A 23,554-nucleotide genomic window follows, 5' to 3' on the forward strand; every position below is an offset into this window, starting at 1 on the left:
AATAGTTAGTGCAGGGGTTAGAGGTGTGGCCAGAAGGCAAAGAGTTAAAGACGAAATGAGATCTGAGGGAGCAGAGAGCCATTAAAATAAGCTTGCCATGAGAAGGGAAGCAAGAAAAATCCACCTGAAATAAAAGGACTGGGAATTGGGGCACTGTCAGGAGAATGATGTGATGGCTGAGCTGAATAGAGAAACATGCAAAGAGGAGAAAAAGATTCAGGTGCTGTGGGCACAGGGAGAGGACTGATAGTTAAAGTGTAGGAGTTAAGAATATTTCAGCGCCCTAAACAGCACTCTGACCTCAGAATCAGCCCCTAAGGCATTCGGATCTGGCTGAAAAGCCCATGAGAGCATTTCAGGCATGGAAAGCCAAGACATAGTGGCAAAAATGTTCTGCATGAAGGATCTGTGTAAGTGAGAACTCCGTGGAAAGAAGGGGCCATCAAAGAAGGCTGTACTTTTCTCTGAAGGGAGGAGAGAACTTCCACTTTGCATATGGCCCTGTCTAAATACTGACAGAGTTTGTGGACTCAAAAGGCTTCATAGCCTTGGAACTCATGTCAGGAACCTTGGTGGTCACTTGGTGGTCAAAAATAAGAGTGTTAATTGTTAAATCAACAACAAGAGTCACTGTGCACTTACTCCCCATGTAGGACCTCTGTCTTTAATGAGTTGTACTATGAGAAACAACTGTAAAACTTGCTTTCAATTTGTACTTTATACCTAGTGTGTGTGGGGGGGGGGGTGCAAACTGTTGAAATCTTTACTTAGTATAGAGTTGGTCTTCAGTATATAAAGTTAATTATAAATGAACCTTAATGAAGAATGGGATTAGAGAGGGAGTAGGAAGTGAAATGGGAGTGGGGGTGGGAGAGCAGGAATGGGGGGAAGAACCACTATATTCCTAAAAGCTGTACATATGAAATTTGTATTCATTAAATAAAAGCCTTCTTAAAAAAAAAAACGAGTAGTTCAGAAGCTCCTGGAGCAAAAGAATACAAAAGCATCGTGGTCTGAGCTTCAGCAGGAGGAATTCAGCCTCCCTTTGGAAACCACAGCTCCTCCTGAGAGAATGGGAGGACTTTGTAAAGAAGCTGGGCAAAGCTGCGTTGGTGGTACTTCTGAAAACCCTCATCTGGTGTTAGTCGGCTCTCCCCTTCACCTTTTATGGGAAGCCACACAGACCATCATGAATGGAAGGCCTTATTCCTGTTGTGGATTTGGGTGACAGTGTGAGCCGTAAGAATTTTGGGGTATTTATTGAGAAGCACAAAAGCTGCCTGGTGAACACCTGATCCCTTCATGGTTCCTAACATAGTTCCCAGATCCACTCTTCTTCCCTAATGGGAAAAGAGAATTGAGATTGCGTCCTAGCCTTGCCTGTGGTGGTCCTTTCTGCAGCTCCACTGATGGGTTCAGAATGTTGTGGGTCTCTGGGACAAATTGTGTTGTCCATTCTTTCCAAGAGGGCCCCCAGTGTTGCTTGTTCACATACTGTGTGTAGGGCAGGTAGGCAGGTGTGGTCCCACTGCCAAGGCCTCTTGTGTTTTGGCCTTTGCTTTCATAAGCTCAGACCCTAAACAGGAGCCCTGACATTGTGCTAAGGATTTACACCAAGCACTGGGTGCAGCCATGTCAGCTTCCTGCTTCTAAGAGAGAAGACAGTCAAGATATCAGCTTGGTTTCCTTTCTGCGAACTGGAGGTATGAGTTAGTTGTCAGCTCGAAAACTACTGTCTAGGGGAGCCTCCAAAACCAAGGGCAAAGAGTTTTTGTTTTTCACTATTGAAATAAAATATATGTAAAGAAAGAATATCTTAATATGGTAATATGATAAGAAATATTTTTTAAATTTTTTATTTGAATAAGGTGAATTAATTTCATGTATTTCATATATACAGATTTAAAAACTTGTGCCCATGCTCCCAACCCCCTCCTCCTTCCTTTCTTATTTTTCCTTTGAATATTTAAATGGCATACTTGATAAGAAATATTGAAAAAACTACAGGTTACCTTAAAAATTAGTATCTGAGGGGCTGGTGTTGTAGTGCCATCTCTAACACCAGCATCCCATATGGGCACTGGTTCAAGTCCTGGAGGCTCCACTTTCAATTCAGTTTCCTGCAATACACCTGCGAAAGCCATAGAAAATGACACAAATCCTTAGACCTCTGAAACCACGTAGGAGACCCAGATGAAGTTCCAGGCTTCTGGCTTTGGCCTGGCCCAACCATTGCAGCCATTTGAGGAGTGAACCAGGGGAGATGGACGATCTGTCTCTCTGTCTCTGTGACTCTGCCTTTCTAATAAACAAATGAATCTTAAAAAAAAAAGAGAGAGAGTCAATATTTGAATATTAAAGAAAAACAAACACATTTATTCATATCCCTATCCTGTTCATTGACACTGACACTTTTATGTCTTCAGGCTGGCTCTATAAAGAAATCATATGTTTTAATTTTGTAAGGATCATGACAGCTCAATTTTGCACAGATGATTTGTTTTAAAGTTTAATAACTAGGAAGTAGAGCATTGTGGTGGTAGCAGGAAGCAAGCACTCTTCATGTCTCAGCCATTTGTCACGAGTGGTTCTTCAACCACTACTTTCTTCCTGTGATTTCATGTATAAGATCAGATCCTCTTAAAATGAGGATGAAAAGAGAGAACAAGAATTGCCAAAGCAAGGCCAGTGAGAACTGAATATGATGAGAAGATGAAAGAGGTAAATTACTAACTGAATAGTATAACAACATATAATGCTAAGAGCTTCATGAAAGTGGAATTCAAGATAGCTATGGTACTAAAATTTCACATTTTTCTGTATTTGGGAATGTAAAATGTCTCCAAATTTTGATAGGTGAACCTGTTAGGGGAAAACGTAGTAACTTTTCAAACTTTGTATCATACCAAGTTTTTTACAAATAGTTTGAGTTTACAGCATCTAACATTTTGTAAACATTAGCTCTTCTTTGATGTGGGTGTTAGGCCCATATAAATGACTAAGCTGGAACTTACAGATATTGAAGAGACGTGTCCAGTGTTTATATGGCTTGTGATTCAAACTGCTTCTGGAATGCTTTAATCCTGCCATCTTTCTCCTAATATACCCTAAATCATATGCCTTTAACGATAAGTTTTTTTTTTTTTTTTTTTGACAGGTAGAGTTATAGACAGTGAGAGAGAGAGAGAGAGACAGAGAGAAAAGTCTTCCTTCCTTTGGTTCACTCTCCAAATGGCCGCCACAGCCAGTGCTGCACCGATCCAAAGCCAGGAGCCAGGTGTTTCTTCCTGGTCTCCCATGCAGGTGCAGGGGCCCAAGCACTTGGACCATCCTCCACTGCACTCCCAGGCCACAGCAGAGAGCTGACCTGGAAGAGGAGCAACCAGGACTAGAACCTGGCACCCATATGGGATGCCAGCACCATAGGCGGAGGATTAACCAAGTGAGCCATGGCACCGGCCCCACAATAAGGTTTTAACTATGTTAGGGGTTGTAAACTATGGCTCACAGGCCAGAGCTGGCCATTCTGCCTGTTTTATAGCCTGGAAGCTAAAAATATTTTGTATTTTGAAAAATAATCAAAAGAAGGATGAATATATTGTGATACCTGAGAATTGGAGGAAATTCACACTTCAGTAACCATGAAATCAATCTTAGGGGGACACAGCCACTTACTCGCTGTCTGTGGCTGCCTGTGTTACCAGCTGTGGCTGCTTTGGCACCCCTGGCACACAGGTGAGCAGTGACAGGAGCCTACCTTAACCATCCTTTAAGTCTAAAATAGTTACTATCTGACTTTTTATAGAAAAAGTTTACTAACCGCTACTCCATGATATAAGAGCAAAAATCTGTGATTAGAAGTTGTGTTTGGGACTCAAAAGTCTATTAAAGCTTCCTCCCCCTTGCTCTGTTGGTGATTCCCAACAGCTAGTGAGGCCGGTGGTATTTGCTTTGTTGAACCAACCAGGAAATAGTTGCCAAGCCATGTGCACTCATCAGTACCACACAGCTAATCATTTTCTCTGACTTTCTGGGTAGCTACATTTATGTGGCATTTTACAAAGGGGCTGTTTTAATTTGGCTCTCAACTACATTGAGGAGAAAGTGCATATCAGCTTTAGATCACTCTGTCCTCTGGCCCCCAGACCAACCTCCCAGGGTACCTCAGCACGTGTGGTGCTCTGCTTGAGGAGCAGGTATGCTGCCTCCCCTTCATGGGCTACCACAGTACATGGCACATACTAGGCACTCAAAGCTGATACAAGTGAGTGAGCACACACTCGAGTCTGTCTTTGAAATTACAAAAGGAAAACTGTGATGTGGTTTCATCCTGGCAGGCGAGAGCCTTCAATACTAAATTTTTTGAAAGTTAATGGTGTCTTCACAGGAAAGAAGCGGGGGGGGGGGGGGGGGGGGGAGGGGGACGGGAAAATAGAAGTGTGAATTTCAAGATACATACTATTGCTGAATTGGGCCGAAATTTTATATAGAACTTAGAGTTTTAAAAGATAGAAACAAGCACCCAGGTGGGAGACCTGGCCTGAATTCCAGGTGCTTGGCATCATCCTGGTTCAGCCTTGGCAGTTGCAGGCATTCTGTGGGTCAGTCAGCAAGTCGGAGATCTCTGTCTCTGTTTCTCTGCCTTTCAAATACTTTAAATAAATAAAGGTGGAATATATTTACAAGCATAAATAGATGTTTGTGTGCATAGCCAAGTATCCGTCTACAGACAAATAAGCAAGATATGGTATAGATATACAGTGGGTTAACAAGGAAGGAAATTCTGACATGTTACTGTATGAATGGTTCTTAAGGGCATGCTGAATGAAATAAGCCTGTCACAAAAAGATAAGTATCATATAATTTCACTTACGTAAGGCACCAGGAGTACTCAAATTCAAGAGACAGAAAGTAGATTGGTGGTGTCCAGGGAGTAAGGTGTTGGAATTGGAAGTTTTTGTTTATTGGATATGGGGGTTTAGTATGGGAAGATAGGAAAGTTTTGCAGATGGATGGTAGTGATGATTACACAACATTGTGAAGGCACTCAGTGCCACTCAGCTGTTCATTTTAAAATGCTTAGTATGTTACCTCTTATGGTGACGTATATTATACCATAATAAACACACACATACACACACACACACGTGAATAGCAGCAGCTCTTCCTTTAAAAATCATGCCTACTTTGAATGTTCAACCAAAACTAATGTGATAGAAGCTGAGAAACTTCTTCCTAATGATATCAGTTCTTTATTAAATCATCCTATTGAGTTTCAAGAGAAATAATGTACAGGCACAAAGACTCATTATATTTTATTCATAAAAATTAGTAACAGAAATAAATGCTCAAAATAAAGGAAATAAAATGTTAAGCAAACTTGTAAAAAAGTATAAAATAAAAATTAAGCCACCCATGAGCATTCAGTTCTTTATTCCCAAAAGTTACAGCTTTCACCAAAATTAAATTTATTGAGTATATATCAAGAAAAAAATTTCTGTATACTCCAATCTTTTTAAAAAAAAAAAATAAGATTTATTTACTTGACAAGGAGAGCTACAGACAAAGAGGGAAAGACAGAAGTCTTCCATCCACTGGTTCACTCCCGAAGTGGCAACAATGGCCAGAGCTGGACTGATCTGGAAGCCAGGAGCTTCCTCCAAGTCTCCCACATGGGTGCAGGGGCCCAAGCACCTGGGCTATCCTCCACTGCTTTCCCAGGCCATCAGCTAGAGCTGGATTGAAAGTGGAGCAGCTGGGACTGGGACTGGTGTCCATACGGGATGCCAGCACTGCAGGCAGAGGCGTAACCCACTATGCCACAGTGCCAGCCCTCTATAAGTCTTTTTCAAAACAACACCCTGACTTTATTTTCCATCATAATCTTTCCTGGAATTTATTTGATAACAGTCCTTTCTAGCAGCTGTATGGAGTCCTATAGTATATATGTTCATATTTAGTTCCTTATTGGTGAATATTAAAGTGGTTCCAGTTTTATTTGCTTGGTTGGTTTTGAATACTTTTCCAAGTATATCACAATCTCAGTATTGGAGCACATGGAACAATGGGTAGGGTTTTTTGTTTTTGTCTGTCTGGTTTTTAAGGTGTTATTACCTTACATCTCCTGCAGTGTTTCTCTGTACCTTCACCATTAGTTTGTACTATGATAATAAATGTTATTACTGATTGTTGCAATGAACTATTACAGGTAACTGGAATGTTGTTAAGCCAAGTTAAGATACTGTAATGGTTTCACAAAAACAAAAATATCCATTGACCTCTCAATTTATACCATTTTCCAGGAATTGGACTATATCCTAACAAGATCTGTCCTGATAGATGTAAATGATGCCTTTGTTTGCTTGGCCCTTTCATTCTTTTCTTCATTACTAATTTTCTGAAATAGATGTTGGTTAAAGAAATCACGTAATAGTTATAACAAGTACAAGGATTAAAATGATACTATAAAAAATGTAAATCATCTACCCCTCTCTTTCTCAGTACTGCCTGCCTTCCCGAGGCAGTCACGCTTGTTGATCAGCCGTGTCTTTTGTGGCAGTTGTCCCCATGCTCAAATAAACCCTAAATACGTATCTTTTCCCTTATAATTAAGAAAGGCTCTGCAATCTTAAGGTCATAAAAATATTCTCTTAGATCATATTTGATAGAATTGTTTTTGGTTTTCTTCATCTATTATCGAACTTATATGTGTGTCTGTGGTTTGAGGTAGTAATTTAGTTTTGTTCTAATTATACTGACAGTTCTTCTCCATTGAATAAAATTCCATCTTTGTTATTAGTAAGTTCCCATGTATACTTGCATCTGGGTCTTTAGTCCTTATTAAATTGCAGGACTTTATTTGATTCAGAAGGAAAGTATTGAAGTAATAAAGTCAAGAGCAGTTCTAAATATAACCTTCAGGAACAAAATAGGAGAGCCTCTTTCTTTTTCAGCCTCATACAGTGGAAAGAGCAAGAATTGAGAATTCCAGTCTCACTAGCTAATTGTGTAACTTGGTGCACGTTATTAATTTGCCTCTAACACCTTAAGATTGTTAACTTAAAATTGGCCTGTGCTGTTTTTAAGGATTGGAAAAAATAGATGTAGACTTCCTGAAGCACAATTGATGTTTGTTCGGTGTTTTTAGTAAACAAGAGTAAGACACTGATGTTAAATCATAAGGTTCTAAGAGAATAGATGTCTTCATAAGTGAGTATGTATTGTGTGCAAGAGAAGAAAATCACAATAATTTAAAGATTCCTTGAAATAAGCATATTAGTAAAAATAAAAATACATATAGTCAAATCTAGCACTTTTTTTCCCATGAACTTTAACATTTCAGTTTTTTCTTTTCAATTGAAAGCCATACAGACCTAAGTGCATTACTACACTTGTCAACATTTTTTAGGTAAAAAGGGACTGTTCAGCTATGCAATAAAGATAATAAAGGTTAAATTAAAATAGCTTTTATATATGGGCTGACCAGTTGATGGAGACTGTCTGTTAGAGAAGCAATTGGAGAATCAGAGAAATACAGAGGGGCACTGAATTTGGAAATATCAAGACTAGAATGTTGGTGGGACTGAGCACTAGATTAGGCATTATTCCAAATGCAGGTGCCTTGAGGTTGGACTCAACCTTTAGTTATAATGGCCCACTTTCTACTAGGGCTTTAATGTTCCTCTTGTGTTAGATGCAGCTTATGGCTGGCTGTCAATCACACAGTGATCTTAACTTAAATTCTCAAGAAGCCAAAAGTAATTTCTGGAGGTTTAGTAAGCAACAATGATGTCAGTGAAACCATCTATATAAAATGAAAAAGAATTAAAAATGAAGAAGACAAAAAATTGACACTTCTACCCCCTTGAGTCAGGTAACAAGCCTTAGTCACAAGGAACAGTTTACTTAGCTTGGACATAACTAAATGTACATTCTAATTTCGATAACCTCACCCTGTTCTCCTCCCCTCATTTAGCCTTGAAATATCTTCAAAGCAGAAAGAACAATTATAAAAGTAAACTTAGTATAATCCCAAGGAAAAAAATTTACCTACACTAGATGGTATTTGTTTTCTTTCCCATTACATTTCATTAAGTTACTAACCAAACCTTAAATTAATCATTTTTAAGATTAGCCTCCTATTCCCTACTGCCATTTATTAGATTTACTGAAGAAAGATTAAATTTAGTCTTGTTTCTTTGATCATTTTTATATTTTTTGCTGTGTTTGCAGTAACTAATCTACGTACAAGAAGTGGGAAATTGATAATTTATTCTTCATTTTCTATTTCAACAAACTGATTTATGTGCATTATTATCATGTACTGTGCAGTCAATTAACCCCCAAATAAGCTCTAATATTAGGTGATATGCATCGTGCATCTTAATAATCTTAAAATATGTATGTATTAAAAACCTAGATAAATTATTAACATTGTCATTATTTTTCACAATCTCTTAATGAGATTTAAAGTAATAATCAAATATTGAAGACATTACATTTTAAAGAAGTCTCACATTTTTTACATTGATTCTAACTGCTTTTTGGAAAATGATAGCAACAGTTATTGACAGCTAGAGCTGATGCTGGCTCCAGTATTTATTTTCCTTCTTGTATCTCTTTTCCATAATGTTGATTTGAATACTAGGGCCCCTTGCTGCCATGAAGGGAAGAAGGCTTAGTGAGGGGTTATAATAATAGTCTAAAGTTAATGTGAGCAGATGTTTGGTATAGTGGCTAAGGTACTTCCAGTACATATCTGAGTGTCTGGGTTTCAAGCCCAGATATGGTTCCAGTTCTAGCATCTTGATAATGAGCAGACTGGGAGACAGTAGGTGATGATTCAAGTACTTGAGTCCCTGCTACCCATGTGGGAGACTTGGATTGAGTTCCAGGCTTCTGATTTTTGCCCTGACCCAGCCCCAACTGTTGTGGGCATTTGGAGAATGAATCAGCAAAAGAGAGCTCTCTACCCTCCGCTCCCCACACCACGTGCATCCTTCTAATAAAGAATAAACAAAAGTAAGTCAACTCTTTAAAATAGGCTAGTGGTGGTAGGAATTGCAAGGAATGGAATGAATTAAACCAAAATTAAAGAAGTGGAGTGGCAGGATTTGGGAAATCATTTAATATGTGAGGGATGAGGAAAAAGAGAAAATAATGAAAAGACAAAAATACTTGTAGTTTGATCCTGAATGTCACGAGCATAGTAACTTGTTGTTACGTAGGTAATTTCGGGGCCCCCTGTTGGAGTTTTGTGATATGGTTCCCCTTTGGTAATTATTTTGTATTTTACGTTTGGGTTTCTAGTAGATGTTTTTAAACCTCTCCTTATTAGGTTTTGTGAAGAAAGAAGCAGATGTCTTAGTTTGGGTCATAATAAACGATGAATTTTAATCTCTAGTCTGGTGGAAGCGATGAATAATTTCTTGCATTATTCTGGCCCTCATCAGGGTGGAGGCCATGCCGAGATGCAAGTGTTGTGGTCCACCCTTAATAATTAGGTTTTTAATCCCTTGACCTACAGGCACCATCACTTTGATTCTTGAGAATATATCATCATTTACACCCCAGTATTTCTACATAGTAGCCTTATGGCCTGGTCAATGTTATTTCATTTAATCTGGGCATTGAAAGATGCTAAATCTAACATCAGGAAAGTTTGCTGTCAAGCTTCTGATATCCAGTCAAAAATTGACTGTTCATCATATAATTGTCCATTATTTGACAAAGTTTGTTGTGTACTACGGGATTTTCTACTATTCTGGCTAGAATATTCATTTCTTGTCCATTTACTATAATGTCATTTATTCCTTCAGTCCAGAGATTGTATAAGAACTCGATATCTCGAGTCTCCTTTTGGGCAAAGTCTTGCCTATATTTTTGAAGTTCAGCTCGTGTAAACTCTCTGGTTTCTGTACTGACTTTGGGATCCCTTGTTCTTTGAGTCCTAATTTCTTTATTAGTAGTGATTGGTAAACTGGACTTCAGTTCTTTATTTTTTAAGAATAGGTTATTATTTAAGAATGGATTCATTCAGGTCTTTTCTAATACCTGTTGGGCTAATTCCTTTCCCTTAGATTGATGTCAGTCAATATTTGTAATGGTTTTTTATAATATCCAGGGACTTTACAAGGGGGAGCCCTTGCCAGGATTGGCTCCACTACTTCCTGGGAGGGTAAATTAATTGTAACATCAGTTCCCTTTTTACTCTTAGGAAATTTTACTTGAGTAATTCTACCTTGCACCAAGGATTATTAACTATTAATTCATTTTTCTTTTTTCTTCCAATTTTTTATTTTCTCCCAGATCTTACAAATTTTGTCTTATATTTATGAATAATATGGTAATTTGTACTTGTAAATACCTATACTCAAAGTACAAAATACCCATATGACTTGATTATACCAACATAAATAAATATATATTTATATATTTAAGCTAATTGAGGTTTTTAACCAAGGTTAATTATGCTATACGTGTGGCCATATCAATTAACACCTTAACCCACTTTTTACCCAAATACCATGTAACCTTCCCACACTTATCTTTAATGCTTATTAGGTGGTGGAATTCCCGTTCTGCATAGTTATATAACCGTTTGGACAGCCAGTCACGCATTTAAAACTTAGTTCTCACGAGATCTCAGCATCAAAGGCCCATTTTGCTCCTGCCAGATCCGTTCTTACCACAGCCTTGGCCACCTAGCCTTAGCCGTGGGTGCCTTTTGGAGGTTGCTTATTTGGGTTTCCTTCATCAAGGCCCCAGTTTAGGTGGGTATTGGCGAGCCCCTACCAGAGCCGGTCGTAGCACAGCCTCAGCCACTTAGCTGTAGCCGCGGTTTTCTCTTGGAGGTGCTCTTGCCAGATGCTCACGCCGAGCCTAAAATCGCCCGGAAGATTTTGTGCACTGATACTAATACCTTGCCGACTACGCCAACTGTTACAAGCGTAGTAATGGCATGGAGGCCGTGTTGGTCTCAATAAGGCCTTTTTATTATGCACTAGGAAAGTCACAGGGTTTAATTTGTATAATACAAAACAGTGGATAAAACAACCGCCCAAGGTACCTCCGGTGCGCCCCTTAGCCACGGAGGGCGGAGTTACAGGGCGTCCGCAGGGGTGGTGCCTCTGAGCCAGAAAACACAAGGCTTCAGGGGCGATCCAGTCTCAGCATCTGGCTGGTTGTTGGGCTTCGAGCAGGAGGAATCTGAGCTCTGGGCGAGCAGAGCCTCCAGGCCCGGGGAGCGCAGGGCAGGCTGGGAGAACTCTCACAGGAAGATCTGAATGCGGTGGGTCAACCAGCAGCTTCCGCTCAACCGCACTCAGAAGAATCTGTTCAGAGTCCCCGCTGGCCTCCTCGGTCTGTGGTTTTATATATTTTTGGACCATCAGTGTAGGGTTGATAAGGACCCAAGGAGACGTGCTCAGGCCATGGGTGGTTCTTATCAAGCCCATGTAGATCTCCTGCAGTCAGCTTGGCTCTTGCTTATTTTTTGTTACTATTATGGTGAAGTTGTTTAATTTTCTGCTCCTTACACTGAATCAAACACTTGTAGTTTGGTCCTGAATGAAAGAAGACTGATGGTTCCATAGAAAATGGTTCTCAGACTCGAATGTGTGTGAGAATCTCCTGGAAGATGTGTTTAAACACAGGTAGCTAGACTTCACTCCTTCTGACGCTGAGAATGTCCATCTGGTGCTAACACTGCTGGTTCAGGGACTGCTGTCAGAACTACACAGTGCAGAAATGGAAAACACAGGAGGTGGAGGTGTGGCAAGGTGGAGGCTGGGACTCGTCCATGTTTCAGGTAGGACTACTTAGCACACCATGGAAAACTTAAGAGACCGTGAATTTGGCCATCGCCAGTGTACGTGGACCCCTGTGGTGATCAGAGATAACCAAGTGAGAAACTGAAATGCCAATGGCCAGGTCACATTGAGTTACTGCTGAGTAGACAGTCCTTGAAGTAGCCATTGTTGGTGCAAACTTTGCCTGTTTACCTTGAAGTTCTCATCTCCTGAAGGCTGCAGGCAAAAAGCCTCCCTTGTGGATGTTAATGTAAACTAAAGTTTCTCCTCCTGCATTTTGATTTCCCCTCATAAGAAATTTGGTAATAAAGTTGCAGATAAGAGCCCAAGCTTTAGAATATACATTTAAAATATCTGAAAACATTGCTGTCTCCTATCTGCTTCATTAACTTTGAAGGAAAGATATCAGCTAGAACTTGGTATATTGCTGTGTGGTTTGGTAGTAGGATAAACAGTGAAGACTTTAATATTGTTTATCTCCTATTAGAATATTAGCTAGTGTAATAAAGTATTAGATTGGTAGTTGTGGTTTTCTTTTATCTGAAGAGCTAAATGTAAGAAGTCACGGGCATGGCCTAGAGCAACTAAACAAGCAGGGATGCCATATGAGTGTGCATCTTCCATGTCTTCAGGATGGAGCAGTATCAGTAGTGTTCATTTGAAAAGTAGTGGTTTTAGTCTCCTGCACTTCAAAAATATTCTTATCTGGTCAAAAATAATTAAAATTTCACTTTCTAGCTTATAAAGAGATATGTTCAAGGTAGAATACAATATAGTTCTCTTTAGTTGAGCCATCCCTAAATATGATAAATGACATTTATTTTTCAGTATTGTCTAAGTTATGGTTTAAAATAATATTGTTTCTTGAGGTGGTAACAGTTGTTGCTTTAAAAAAGGTGCTTATTAAAAAAAAATCAAAGTGCTGAGTCAAACAAAAGTTGGTTGGTTTCCTACTGCTAGACTTCTCAGAATTATTAGTGCTGATGTTAGGGTCACTGTGACTCTCCAAGATTTGGAATCTTCTGCCTAGCATTTCCCAAACCTATTTGATCTGGATATTCTTCCTTTAAGGCACTATGTATTAGTAGCCTCTGGACTGCTGATGTTCTCAGTTTGAAAAAAGGCAATGTTAGTTACTCAAATTTTTTTGATTGTTAATTTCATTTAACAAAATGGCTAGCCAGTAAAAGGGAGTAGACATCAAATGCCTAGCATTTCTATAATTAATTATTTGATTTAGGGTTCAAGGAGACATAGTGGTTTGTCATTATCAAGTAAACTGTGATAGATGGTCAGGACATATGATTATCTGTGTAGTATCAGGTGGTAATCTTGAAGCTGAGAAGTTCAAGGACTTTATGATTATGGCTTTGTTGGTTTTATTACCAGCTTAGACTAGAAAATGATATTTAAGATATTTTTGAGGATTCTTAGCAGCTCTGAAATACTCATTTTTTAAATAGCCTCTTAGCGGCCCACATTATTGCACAGCGGGTAAAGCTGCCGCCTGCAACACCAGCATCGCATATGGGTGCTGGTTCCAGTCCCAGCTGTTCTACTTCCAATCCAGCTCCCTGCTAATGGCCTGGGAAAGTAGCAGAAGACCTGGAGGAAGCTCCTGGATCCTGGCTTTGGCTTGTTCCAGTGCTGGCCATTGCAGCAGTCTGGGAAGTAAACCAGCAGATAGAAGATCTCTCTCTCTCTCTCTCTCTCTCTCTCCCTCCCTCCCTCCCTCCCTCCCTCCCTCCCTCTCTCCCCCTCTCCCCCCCTCCTTCCCTCCCTCTCCTTCTCCCTCTTTCCTTCCCTTCCTCCCTCTCCCTCTCTCCTCCCTCTTTCTTTTTTTCTCCTCTCATTCTTTCCCTCTTTCTCTGTAACTCTTTCAAATAAATAAATATTTTTTAAAAATAAGTCCTCAAGACCCTCAAAGATATTACCTAGACCATAATTTACTCTTCTTTTGAATGTGAAAATGATGGTAAGAAATGCCTTTGGATGTCATAGGAACGGGACATATTCTGTCTAGTCCTCTGCACCTTAAAAATCTAATGTATTGTTCAGTGATAATCTTTGGTGATTAAAAAAAAAAAACCTCTGAGTATTCTAAGAAAAGTAATCATTTTGGGAAAAGTTTTCATCAACAATGTATTAAATAAAATGCTCTGTTACTTTACTGGAAGGACCATGCTGGCTTTCTTCTTTTCACATAGTAGTACTCTATTTTACACTGCGATTGATAGGCTGGAAAAGCTGTATATTGACACTTGATGTGTTGGACATGTCCTGCTAATTTAAAATAATTTAAAATGATGTTTGATACACAGATGAATATTTTAAAAATTATGCCACTAAAATAATTTTAATTCATATTAGGAAAAAGCATAAAAGCAATAGAAGTAAGGCTTTCAGTGAATTAAGTCATAGAATGATACTCTATAAAGGAGTCAGTTTAAAGGAAAATATACATAGACAGTATGTATAGGTAGAGTATAGAGATTGAATAGTACTGAGATCAAAATGATATGTTTGCAAATGAGAAAGTTTTTGTATTAAACTAAGAAGAAACCAGAGAGAGAGACACACACACACACCAATCCTGAAGGAAGCAGTTGAACACGGAGAGCCTAGACTTGGACAAGAGGGGGACACTCCCTGCACTGGCCCTGGAAGAAGAACTGAGGATTAGTGTGAATGGTAACAAAGCTGAAGATGTCTTTGCTGATGGCCTGATAAGAGAGCCTCCCTCTACTTCATGATTTTCATCCTTGCAGATGAAGGAAATATTACAGCGACTCCTGAATGAATGAATCAGACTAACTTGGAGTAAATACACGGTGGTGATACAAATAAATGGCTAGAGCCTTACAATACAATGACTTGCTCATGTCTTCACTGATCAGGAAAATACAAGAGCGTGACTTCCTAATATCAGGAATGCAACAGTGTATGGGATTACAGACGCTACTGACAATGAGGCAGTTCTAAAGCATGTACTGACCATGGAGAATGTTATAAGCACCTCTATTCTGATAAGTAGAGGTCTGGAGGAGCCAGGAGAACACCACGGCACCTCAGAGAGGCGTGGAGGAATGAGAAGTCTGCGCCAGAGAGGAGTATAGGACAAAGCAGGATTTTCAAGGACTACACTTCAGTTAAATCCCAGAGGTGGCGAGTATTCTTAGTAACCCAGAGGTGGAGGGTATTCTGAGTTAAAGAGTTTCTGCTAGAGAGCTTGTAAACTGGAATGTGTCTTCCATAGGACACAATTGGAAAGGAGCAGGAGGTCTGTCACTGTGGCCATCAGTGAGGATGTAATGTGTACAGGAGAGGCAAGAGGGTGATGTCTGCCCTGTTTACAGTGCCAACACCAGTCTATGAGGTGGAGAGCAGGAGTGGGGCTCTTGCTGCTTATCAGAGGACTAACGAGTAGAGGCCCTGATATTACACATTACCTGCAGCTCTATAAGGAAGAAAGAAGAGAATAGCCATGTGACTAAAGGAGCATTTCTACTTGAAGAAACACTGAATTCCCCAATTTAAGGGCTTCCTTATGACTGAGGAATGTAGGAGTGTAGGTAAAGGTAAACCTGAACAGAAAGGCAAAACAAAGTGGGGGATACAGGGCTGTCACTTCAAATAAGCAGGCAAAGCAGGTGGATATGAAAAAGAACCAACTAGAAACCTCAGAGATGGCAGATACTGTCTTTGAAAAATAAGTACAGCAGATTAGATAAACCCTACACAGACACAAGGAGAAATAATGAATTGAAGGTGATACTGAGCAATTCCCTCTGAATACAGCCCAAAGAAATTGGGAGAAAATATGAAAACGCTATACTGTAGGTTTAGTGTTTTTACCAAACATTTTAAGCAAACTTTTTGTCAATAAGTAGAGATAGTGAATAAATGAAACGAAAAATACTGAATCCAAATCCTTTCTTAAAAGCAAGACTAAGAAAGAATCATAGAAACCAAAACTGAAGTGAAAATGAGAATGGTAAATTAAGTAAGCAATGTTTACCTGACTTTCACCCTGCAGGATCAGACAAACCACATGATCTTGAGCATATTTGACAGCTATGGGCTTCATGCATTTGAGGATGCTGCCCAAAGTGGAGCATCTAATGAGATCCCTTACCCAAAGCTAAAACTTTACAAAGCTACATTATCAGTGTAAGGGTGATGAGACGTATGTCCTATGGAATAGGATAAATCAGGGTACAGGTAGTAGTAAAAGTTTCCCCACTGAGGGTGCCTGAGACCCAGAAGATTAAATACTCTAAGTGGCCAATAAGCATAGGAAAAGATACTGGTTATCAGAGAGATACAAAATAGAACATGACTTCAAAAATAAATCAAAGTAATTTAAGCCCCCAAATGTGAACTGATATCAGGAATAATATGGAGAAGACACTGAAATCTTAAACACTCTTGGCTAAAATACTGTAAAACTATAGCCATGCACTGCATAGTGACATTTTGGTCAAGGATAGAATGTGTGTATGGACATGGTTCCATGAAGTTATACATGAGCTAGCAACATAACTATCTTAGTTTATGTAAGTACATTCTGTGATGTCGGCACAATGGTGAAGTCACCTAGTGACTGGATTTCTCAGAACCTATTCTCGGTGTATGTGGTGCAGACCATATGTTGGCAAGCAGGCTGATAGTCATTATCACACAAAATTGAAATATGCATACCTTTCAACCCAGCGATTCTACTTCTAATTCTCTATTCTGGAGTGATTTGGCTAATATGTACAAGATGGTTTTTAGGCAAATGCTTATTTTATAGAATGCTTATAATTGCATAAAATTAAAAAGCAACCCTAGTGTTTGTTGTAATGAGAATTTATAAATACAATATGCTGTAGGCATACAGTGAACTACTACTGAGATGTGAACACAAATGAACTAGTATATGTGTATTGATATTTTAAATCTTAAAAGTTTTTTGCAGTAAAAGCTGTCTACAAAAAATGCACAATATGCCATTTATGTAAACTGTGTATCAATTACAGACCTGTAAATATGCAGTAGTAATAATATAAAATATTCATGTGAGTAAGAAACAGTAATATCAGGGAGATGTTTCTGGAGATAAAGGAATCAGATCCAGGAGATGTCACCGTTATTTTAAAATGCAATTGTAATATTTCTCAAAAAATCAGAATCAAACATGGCAAAAATATTAAGATTCACTGTACTTGCATCAAGTTCACTGAAGTTCATTGTGTTACTGTTGATAGTTTTTCTGTACGTTTGAAATATCACTATTTTAAATTGGGAATGAGAGAAAAATTCTGTTCTGTATAAGGAAGCCAAGAAACAAGACTGTCTGGAGTTGAGTTCCACTAGAGATAGAGTTTTATGTGGAGAACATTTATCATGCATCAGCACCAGTGGAGGAGGGAGAAAGGAACATGATGCTTTGATAGGGAAGAATTCTCAAGAAGGCAGTCCCGCAAAGCCTTGGCCAAGCCTGAAGGGGCTGTGGAGCCAATCTGAGCCCTGTGTTTATATTCAACCTTAATCAGCAGCTGCATCAAGATACGCAGTTCGGTTATGGCCATGAGCAAGAGCCCTGAGGCACCTCTCAAGGAGCTGACAGCCACAGGTCACTTGAGGGGAGCCAGGCCAGTGAATACTTACTTGGGCTTCCCTGGGTACCGCTCTGTCACCGTATATGAGTTGCCATGCAAGTGAGGTTTTCTTTTCTATTCTCTTGACTCTCAAAGAATATTTCTCAATATATTTACCTGAGAAACTTGAGGCAAATTTAAAGAAAAGCTTTGTAACAGGCAAGAACAGATTCTATTTTTATAGTATACTCATAGCCTTGACTTTCTTTGCAAATTTACAGTTTTGTTTGTCATGCTCTGGCAGACAGGTTGGCAAGTGCTTTTAATGTTAATTTCCTTACTCTTCTCAAAAGAGGACAAATATAAAATCGTCCTTAATTTAAATGCCCAGTTTTGGATGCTGATTTAAAGATCAGCCTTCATAATCTATGTTTAGAGGATAAAATATAAAAATTTATAGGTATATTTGCATAATCACCTTAATGAGTGTTATTTTGGAAATCATTAGGTGTGTTTTTATATGACTGTGTAATACTGTTTCCTCATCAGTCAGCCTAAGCGCCAATAGAGACAGAATTGTCAAACATTTATATCCTAGTCATCCATCTTGGTGCTAGTCACATGTGAATTGTTCAACTCACACAACTCATATTCTGTAAGGGTAATAGTAATTTTACAACAAGTCATACATAGATCTTCCTTGTAAATATTCACAGTGGTTCAGTAACATTTACATATTCCATGCTTCATAGCTTCCTGATGGTCTGCTTGCAAGAATTATAGACACATTCAGGTTGGGCTGCTTTTCATAGAAACAGTCCGTGTTCCACATTGTCGGATCCTCGGCCCAGAGGGATGCGATGTGGACTTTACTTATGAATGTAGACTTACTCATAAGAATGCTAAAAAGCTAAAAGCTAACAGCTTGCCCAGCTTTTAGAAATGGTGGCTACATCATATGTACTTAGGCTTTGCTAGCAACTCACCAGGTGTGAATGGATTCTGTTATTGTGTCAATCGAGGTAGCTTGTTGGAAGAAACAGAGGATGACATGGCTGATTAAGCAGGAAAGGAGTATGGAGTAAAGGTTAGGTGTGAATTCTCACATTTGGTATGAGGCCTAGAGAACAAGGCTTGAAACTAAACTTCCAATAATAGTGTCCAAATCTATGCCACCAAATAGTCACATAAAGGAACCACTGATACTGCCACCATGCATAGACACACAGTTGTGTGATCATTCTCATGTCAGGAACTTGACCTTGAGACCCACACAAAGAGTGCACAAATTTCCTGTTTTCTGGAGTCAGTCTCAGTTTTCACACCTGAGTCAATTTGACATGAGAACCTATTCTTAACAGCACAAAGAGAAGGGATTTATGGGAAATTTAGTTCCTGTTTCTACCTTCTAGCAAAAGTTTTCCCAACCATTTCCTTGAAAGGTTACTTTAAAGGTCATGTAGGCAGCCACATATATGATAAAAATTCACTGCAGTGGGATTTTTTTCTGTGGGTGGAGTTTTTTTCCTATGTTATGATTTGAAACATACCTCAGTCGTGCTTTAGTAAGGTTAACTTTCCCATCACAAAATGAGGGAACGCTCCAGCTCCCAAACACCTGTAGCCACTGAACTCAGAATACAAAGCTAATGTGTTGGCTCAGTGACTATTTGGGATTCATAGATGGTCTTTGCCCAACTCAGCTTGATATAAGCAACCGGTCTTGTGAGAAAAGATGTTTATAATAAATAGAAAGAAGTCTATCACAAAAACTAGAGCAAAGAAGGAAGAAGTATATATAAGGATAATCCTGGTTTAAAAGACTCTGTTTTAGCCCAGTACTGAATGGTGTGCAATTTCTGTCTATGTGGTCCTTTGTTGCCAAACATTTCCTGAGACCCAGTGGTCTAGAGATTGGTAGGAAGAGGCATGCATTGTCCCACTTAGTTATTACAATCACGCGATACAGCATCATTGAGCCAACTCTTATTCATCTTGGCCCTGTCCAGTATACCCACAGCAACTGGGTTCATTAGAAAGAATTGTCAGTATCATAATGTGGTAAGGAGTCCAGGGGCTATTTCATAAACATTATTCTAAGAATAGCATGTGGATGTTGCAGAACCAATATTGCCAAGTCATAGACTATTTGTTTCCGTGGGAAGTTGATACACTTTCAAATTAAAATGTTGGTGCACAAACAGATATTTACATGCATTCATAAATAATACTTTTATTTCTGCTTAGTTTCTAGGCTTACTGTTCATATTTTTGGTGTTTTGAATTAGCAGCCATTGTCAAATTGAACTACTTTTACTTCAGCATTTTCTTTGTGTAGTCTTGAAGATAATTTAGCACAGGGGAGCTTCAGGTGTTCTTGGAGATGTTATTTCTGTCTCAAAGCCTGAGAAATATATTTGATTTTATTTTTAGATATTTTAAAACATGATATACTTTGTTTATTAAGTTCCCATCAAGCTATCAATGAGAGAAGTACAAATAAAGTTAACACATCTCTAGTAACTTGTTTGCCTTCATGATGTCACATAGATTAACGAGTATACTTTCTTGAGACAATCTTTCCAGCTTTAAAATACAATTTTAAATGTCATGTTCTAGCTCTCTTAATTTCTCTTAATCCCTATCTCCTGTCACACAGCAGCACATAAATGCATTTGTGACGGTAGCAAAGTTTTGTTGGATATGTTACAGGTAAATGTAGTAAGACTTTTTCTGTGGGTGTGGGATAATTTTTTCCCCTTAATTAAATGACTTTGTAGCAAACATGGTAAAGCATTTCTCATCATGGGGATTTACTTTTTTTTCTTTTTAGTAGTGTGCCGATATTCAGCGTGACAGATATAAAAACTGCTGTTGAAGATAAAGTTCTTATTTTGGCCACAGTGCCTCTGATGTGCTCACATCAGGGTCTCTGTAAACCTTAAATTTAATGTGACACTGCAACAGAAACACTGTTTAAAAGGCCTCAATTAGAATCAAAAAGAAAAAAGAAAAATAAAGATCTACATGTTTTCAATTCTAAACAAAGCCTACAATTCTAGGACCTTTTAAATTTGAAAGAAGCAACAAACCATAGGTAATTTATTCTATCCCAAAGTTGCATTTCACAAAGCCACAGCCTAGCTTTCTGTTATGGGTATGTTGTTCTGTTGCCTGTGACATACACTAATGCGTGTATCTGCTTGAGCAGCAAACCTTGGCGCCTTATATGCCTTTTATTTCCTTGACTCACAGGAGCTTCAGTTTCAACGACTCACCCGAGAACTGGAAGTGGAAAGGCAGATTGTTGCCAGTCAGCTAGAAAGATGTAGGCTTGGAGCAGAATCACCAAGCATCGCCAGCACCAGGTACAGGGCCAATGGCTCTCTCTTTCTGTGCCCACAGGTTCCATGCTTTATTAAGTTGTCCCGGACACAACGAAGGTTCAGGTAGTGTTGTCACTGTTACTTTGCCTTCCTGAATCTGACACCAAAGGTATCGGTTTATTCTAATTTTGAGAAGCCTCTCACAATCTTGATTATCCTTCAGTCTTGTGCATGAAGTACTTTGTAGAGTTATTGGTAAGCCTTCATAGCAAAAGCTACTATGCTACTTTCAGAAATTTGATTTCTTATGTGTAGACACAGTTGATGGATGTTCCCATGATTGATCGCTAATTACTAGATAAAGCTAATTGGCTGGCACTTTGAAGACCAGGTACTTATTTTTTTTTTTTTTTACAGAAATAGTTCTAAATGGTAAGATTTAGTTAGCTTGTAAAAATGCCTTCAATCCATGTTGACTATTTCTAGAACTTTGTAACTCCTATATGAGCTAATTGCTGTATGATTTAATTTGGTATATTCAAATATAGCAAATAGAAAATGTATTACAGGAAAAAAATTTAACCATGATTGTTATTTTTATTTAAATGGCTTCTTATGCTGTTTTAAAACGTTATTACCATAATCATTACTATCATAATCTCCAAAATGGCTAAATCACTGCTTATCCTAAGTGTAGATTTCTCTTGCAGTAATTACATATTCCTATTAAGACTACTATGAAATATTTCTACTGTTTGCTCTTTTAAGCTTGGTTTGAAGACTTATATTGTGGCTATACACACAGTAACTTGTCTCTCAGTTATTTCTAATCTCATAATTGTTCTGTTTTCACTATGTTCTATTGCTCATGGGCAAAAACTCCTTAGCAAATAGATAGATTCTCATTTCTAGCTGATTGCTAGTGTGCAATTTTAAAACTATTAGGTTGACAAGTTGAATTCACATGAATTTTTCATTCCTGACCCTGGACACTTTTGTATATTTGTCTGTTTGGTAAGGCATAGAGCATGCAAAAAGTCCATAAATTAATAAGAACAAAATACAAAATTCTAAGATCATTTTTAAATATCTAGGTAGTTTTATAGATATAGCAATTATAAGCAAGGTATAATATTAAAAATTAGAAATTTTAACTGATTTTGCAATACCTAGTGAGGTAATTTATTTAAAGATATATTTATTTGAAAGAGTTACAGAGAGAGAGGGAGAGACAGACAGAGAGAGATCTTCCATCTGCTGGTTCACTTCCCAGGGGACTGCAACAGCTGGCACCAGGGCCAGGCCGATACCAGGAGCCTGGAGCTTCTGGGTCTCCCATGAGAGCAGCAGGGGCCCAAGCACTTGGGCCATCTTCTGCTGCTTTTTCCAGTCCATTAGCAGGGAGCTGGATAGGTGGTGGAGCAGCTGGGACACAAACCAGTAACCATATGGGAAGCTGGCATCACATGTGGTGGCTTTACCCGCTACACCACAATGCTGGCCCCCTAGTGAAATAATTTATCAAGGAAGTTAAAATTATCAAGATAAAATTAGTTTTAATTTTCAATATTTTTAAAAAATTATCTATGTCTTTAGAACCAGAAAGAGTAATTCACAAACTCAATGACATGATATTATATACTTCTAAGGATAGAATTTTGCAATAATGGAAAAATTATTTCAACATTTAAAGAATTTAGCCAGAATTTCTTATTCTGGCAAAATATATAACAAAACTAACATGGAAGTTTTCTTGATAAACTCCTAGAAATACTTAATATATCAATAATAAAAACCAATACTTAAAAGAAGTAATGAGGCCGGTGCTGTGGCTCACTAGGTTAATCCTCCGCCTGCGGTGCTGGCACCCCGGGTTCTAGTCCCAGTCGGGGTGCCGGATTCTGTCCTGGTTGCTCTTCTTCCAGTCCAGCTCTCTGCTATGGCCCGGGAAGGCAGTGGAGGATGGCCCAGGTCCTTGGGCCCTGCACCCACATGGGAGGCCAGGAGGAAGCACCTGGCTCCTGGCTTCAGATCGGTGAAGCGCTGGCTATAGCGGCCATTTGGGGAGTGAACCAACGGAAGGAAGACCTTTCTCTGTCTCTCTCTCTCACTGTCTAACTCTGCCTGTCAAAAAAAAAAAAAAAAAGAGGAAGTAATGAAAGAGAAAGGAGAATCTCTAGATAGTAAAGATAGAAAGGAGGGGCTGGTGCTGTGGTGTAGTAATCTAAGCCTCCACCTGCGGTGCCAGCATCTCATATGGGCACTGGTTCAAGTCCCAACTGCTCCTCTTCCAATCCAGCTCTCTGTGATGGCCTGGGAAAGCAGTAGAAGGTGGGCCAAGTGCTCGGGCCCCTGCACTCGCGTGGGAGACCCTGAGGAGGCTCCAGGCACCTGGCTTCAAATCTGCCCGGCTCTGGCTACTAAGGCCATTTGGGGAATGAACCAGAGGATAGAAAATCTTTCCCTCTGTCTCTCCCTCTCTCTGTCTGTAACTCTACTAAATAAATAAATAAATAGAAATACATAAACAAATAAAATCAAGCAATCAAGCTTTTTTTAAAAAAATAGAAAGCAAACTGAAAGCCAGAACCAGGAAACACTGAGTTGCCTCTGCAGGTGCTCTGAGGGCAAATGTGAAACCTCAAGATAAACACTAAAGTTGAATTTACTCTCCATGCAGAGTTGAAGGGATGCGGTCTCGGGTGTGCTCAAAGTGGTATGTTTGAGCTTAAAATCTCTGCATTAATCATGACATTCAAAGGGCTACACCTTTGGTAAACCCCAAGTTTGTGTAATATGTAGGTTTGGAGCCCAAATGTAACATCCATATTATTCA

General features: G+C 39.0%; 1 protein-coding gene across 1 annotated transcript in view; it reads left to right on the top strand.

The window, feature by feature from the left end:
• PKP4 (plakophilin 4) overlaps positions 1 to 23,554 on the top strand; it is a 254,871-nt gene that overhangs the window by 114,512 nt on the left and 116,805 nt on the right. The window contains exon 3 of the mRNA XM_062187042.1: positions 20,648 to 20,760. Coding sequence (XP_062043026.1) covers positions 20,648 to 20,760 — 113 coding nt within the window. The remainder of the gene's footprint in view (positions 1 to 20,647; positions 20,761 to 23,554) is intronic.

Source organism: Lepus europaeus, chromosome 1 (assembly GCF_033115175.1).
Source record: "Lepus europaeus isolate LE1 chromosome 1, mLepTim1.pri, whole genome shotgun sequence".
In the NCBI taxonomy this organism is placed as follows: Eukaryota; Metazoa; Chordata; class Mammalia; order Lagomorpha; family Leporidae; genus Lepus; species Lepus europaeus.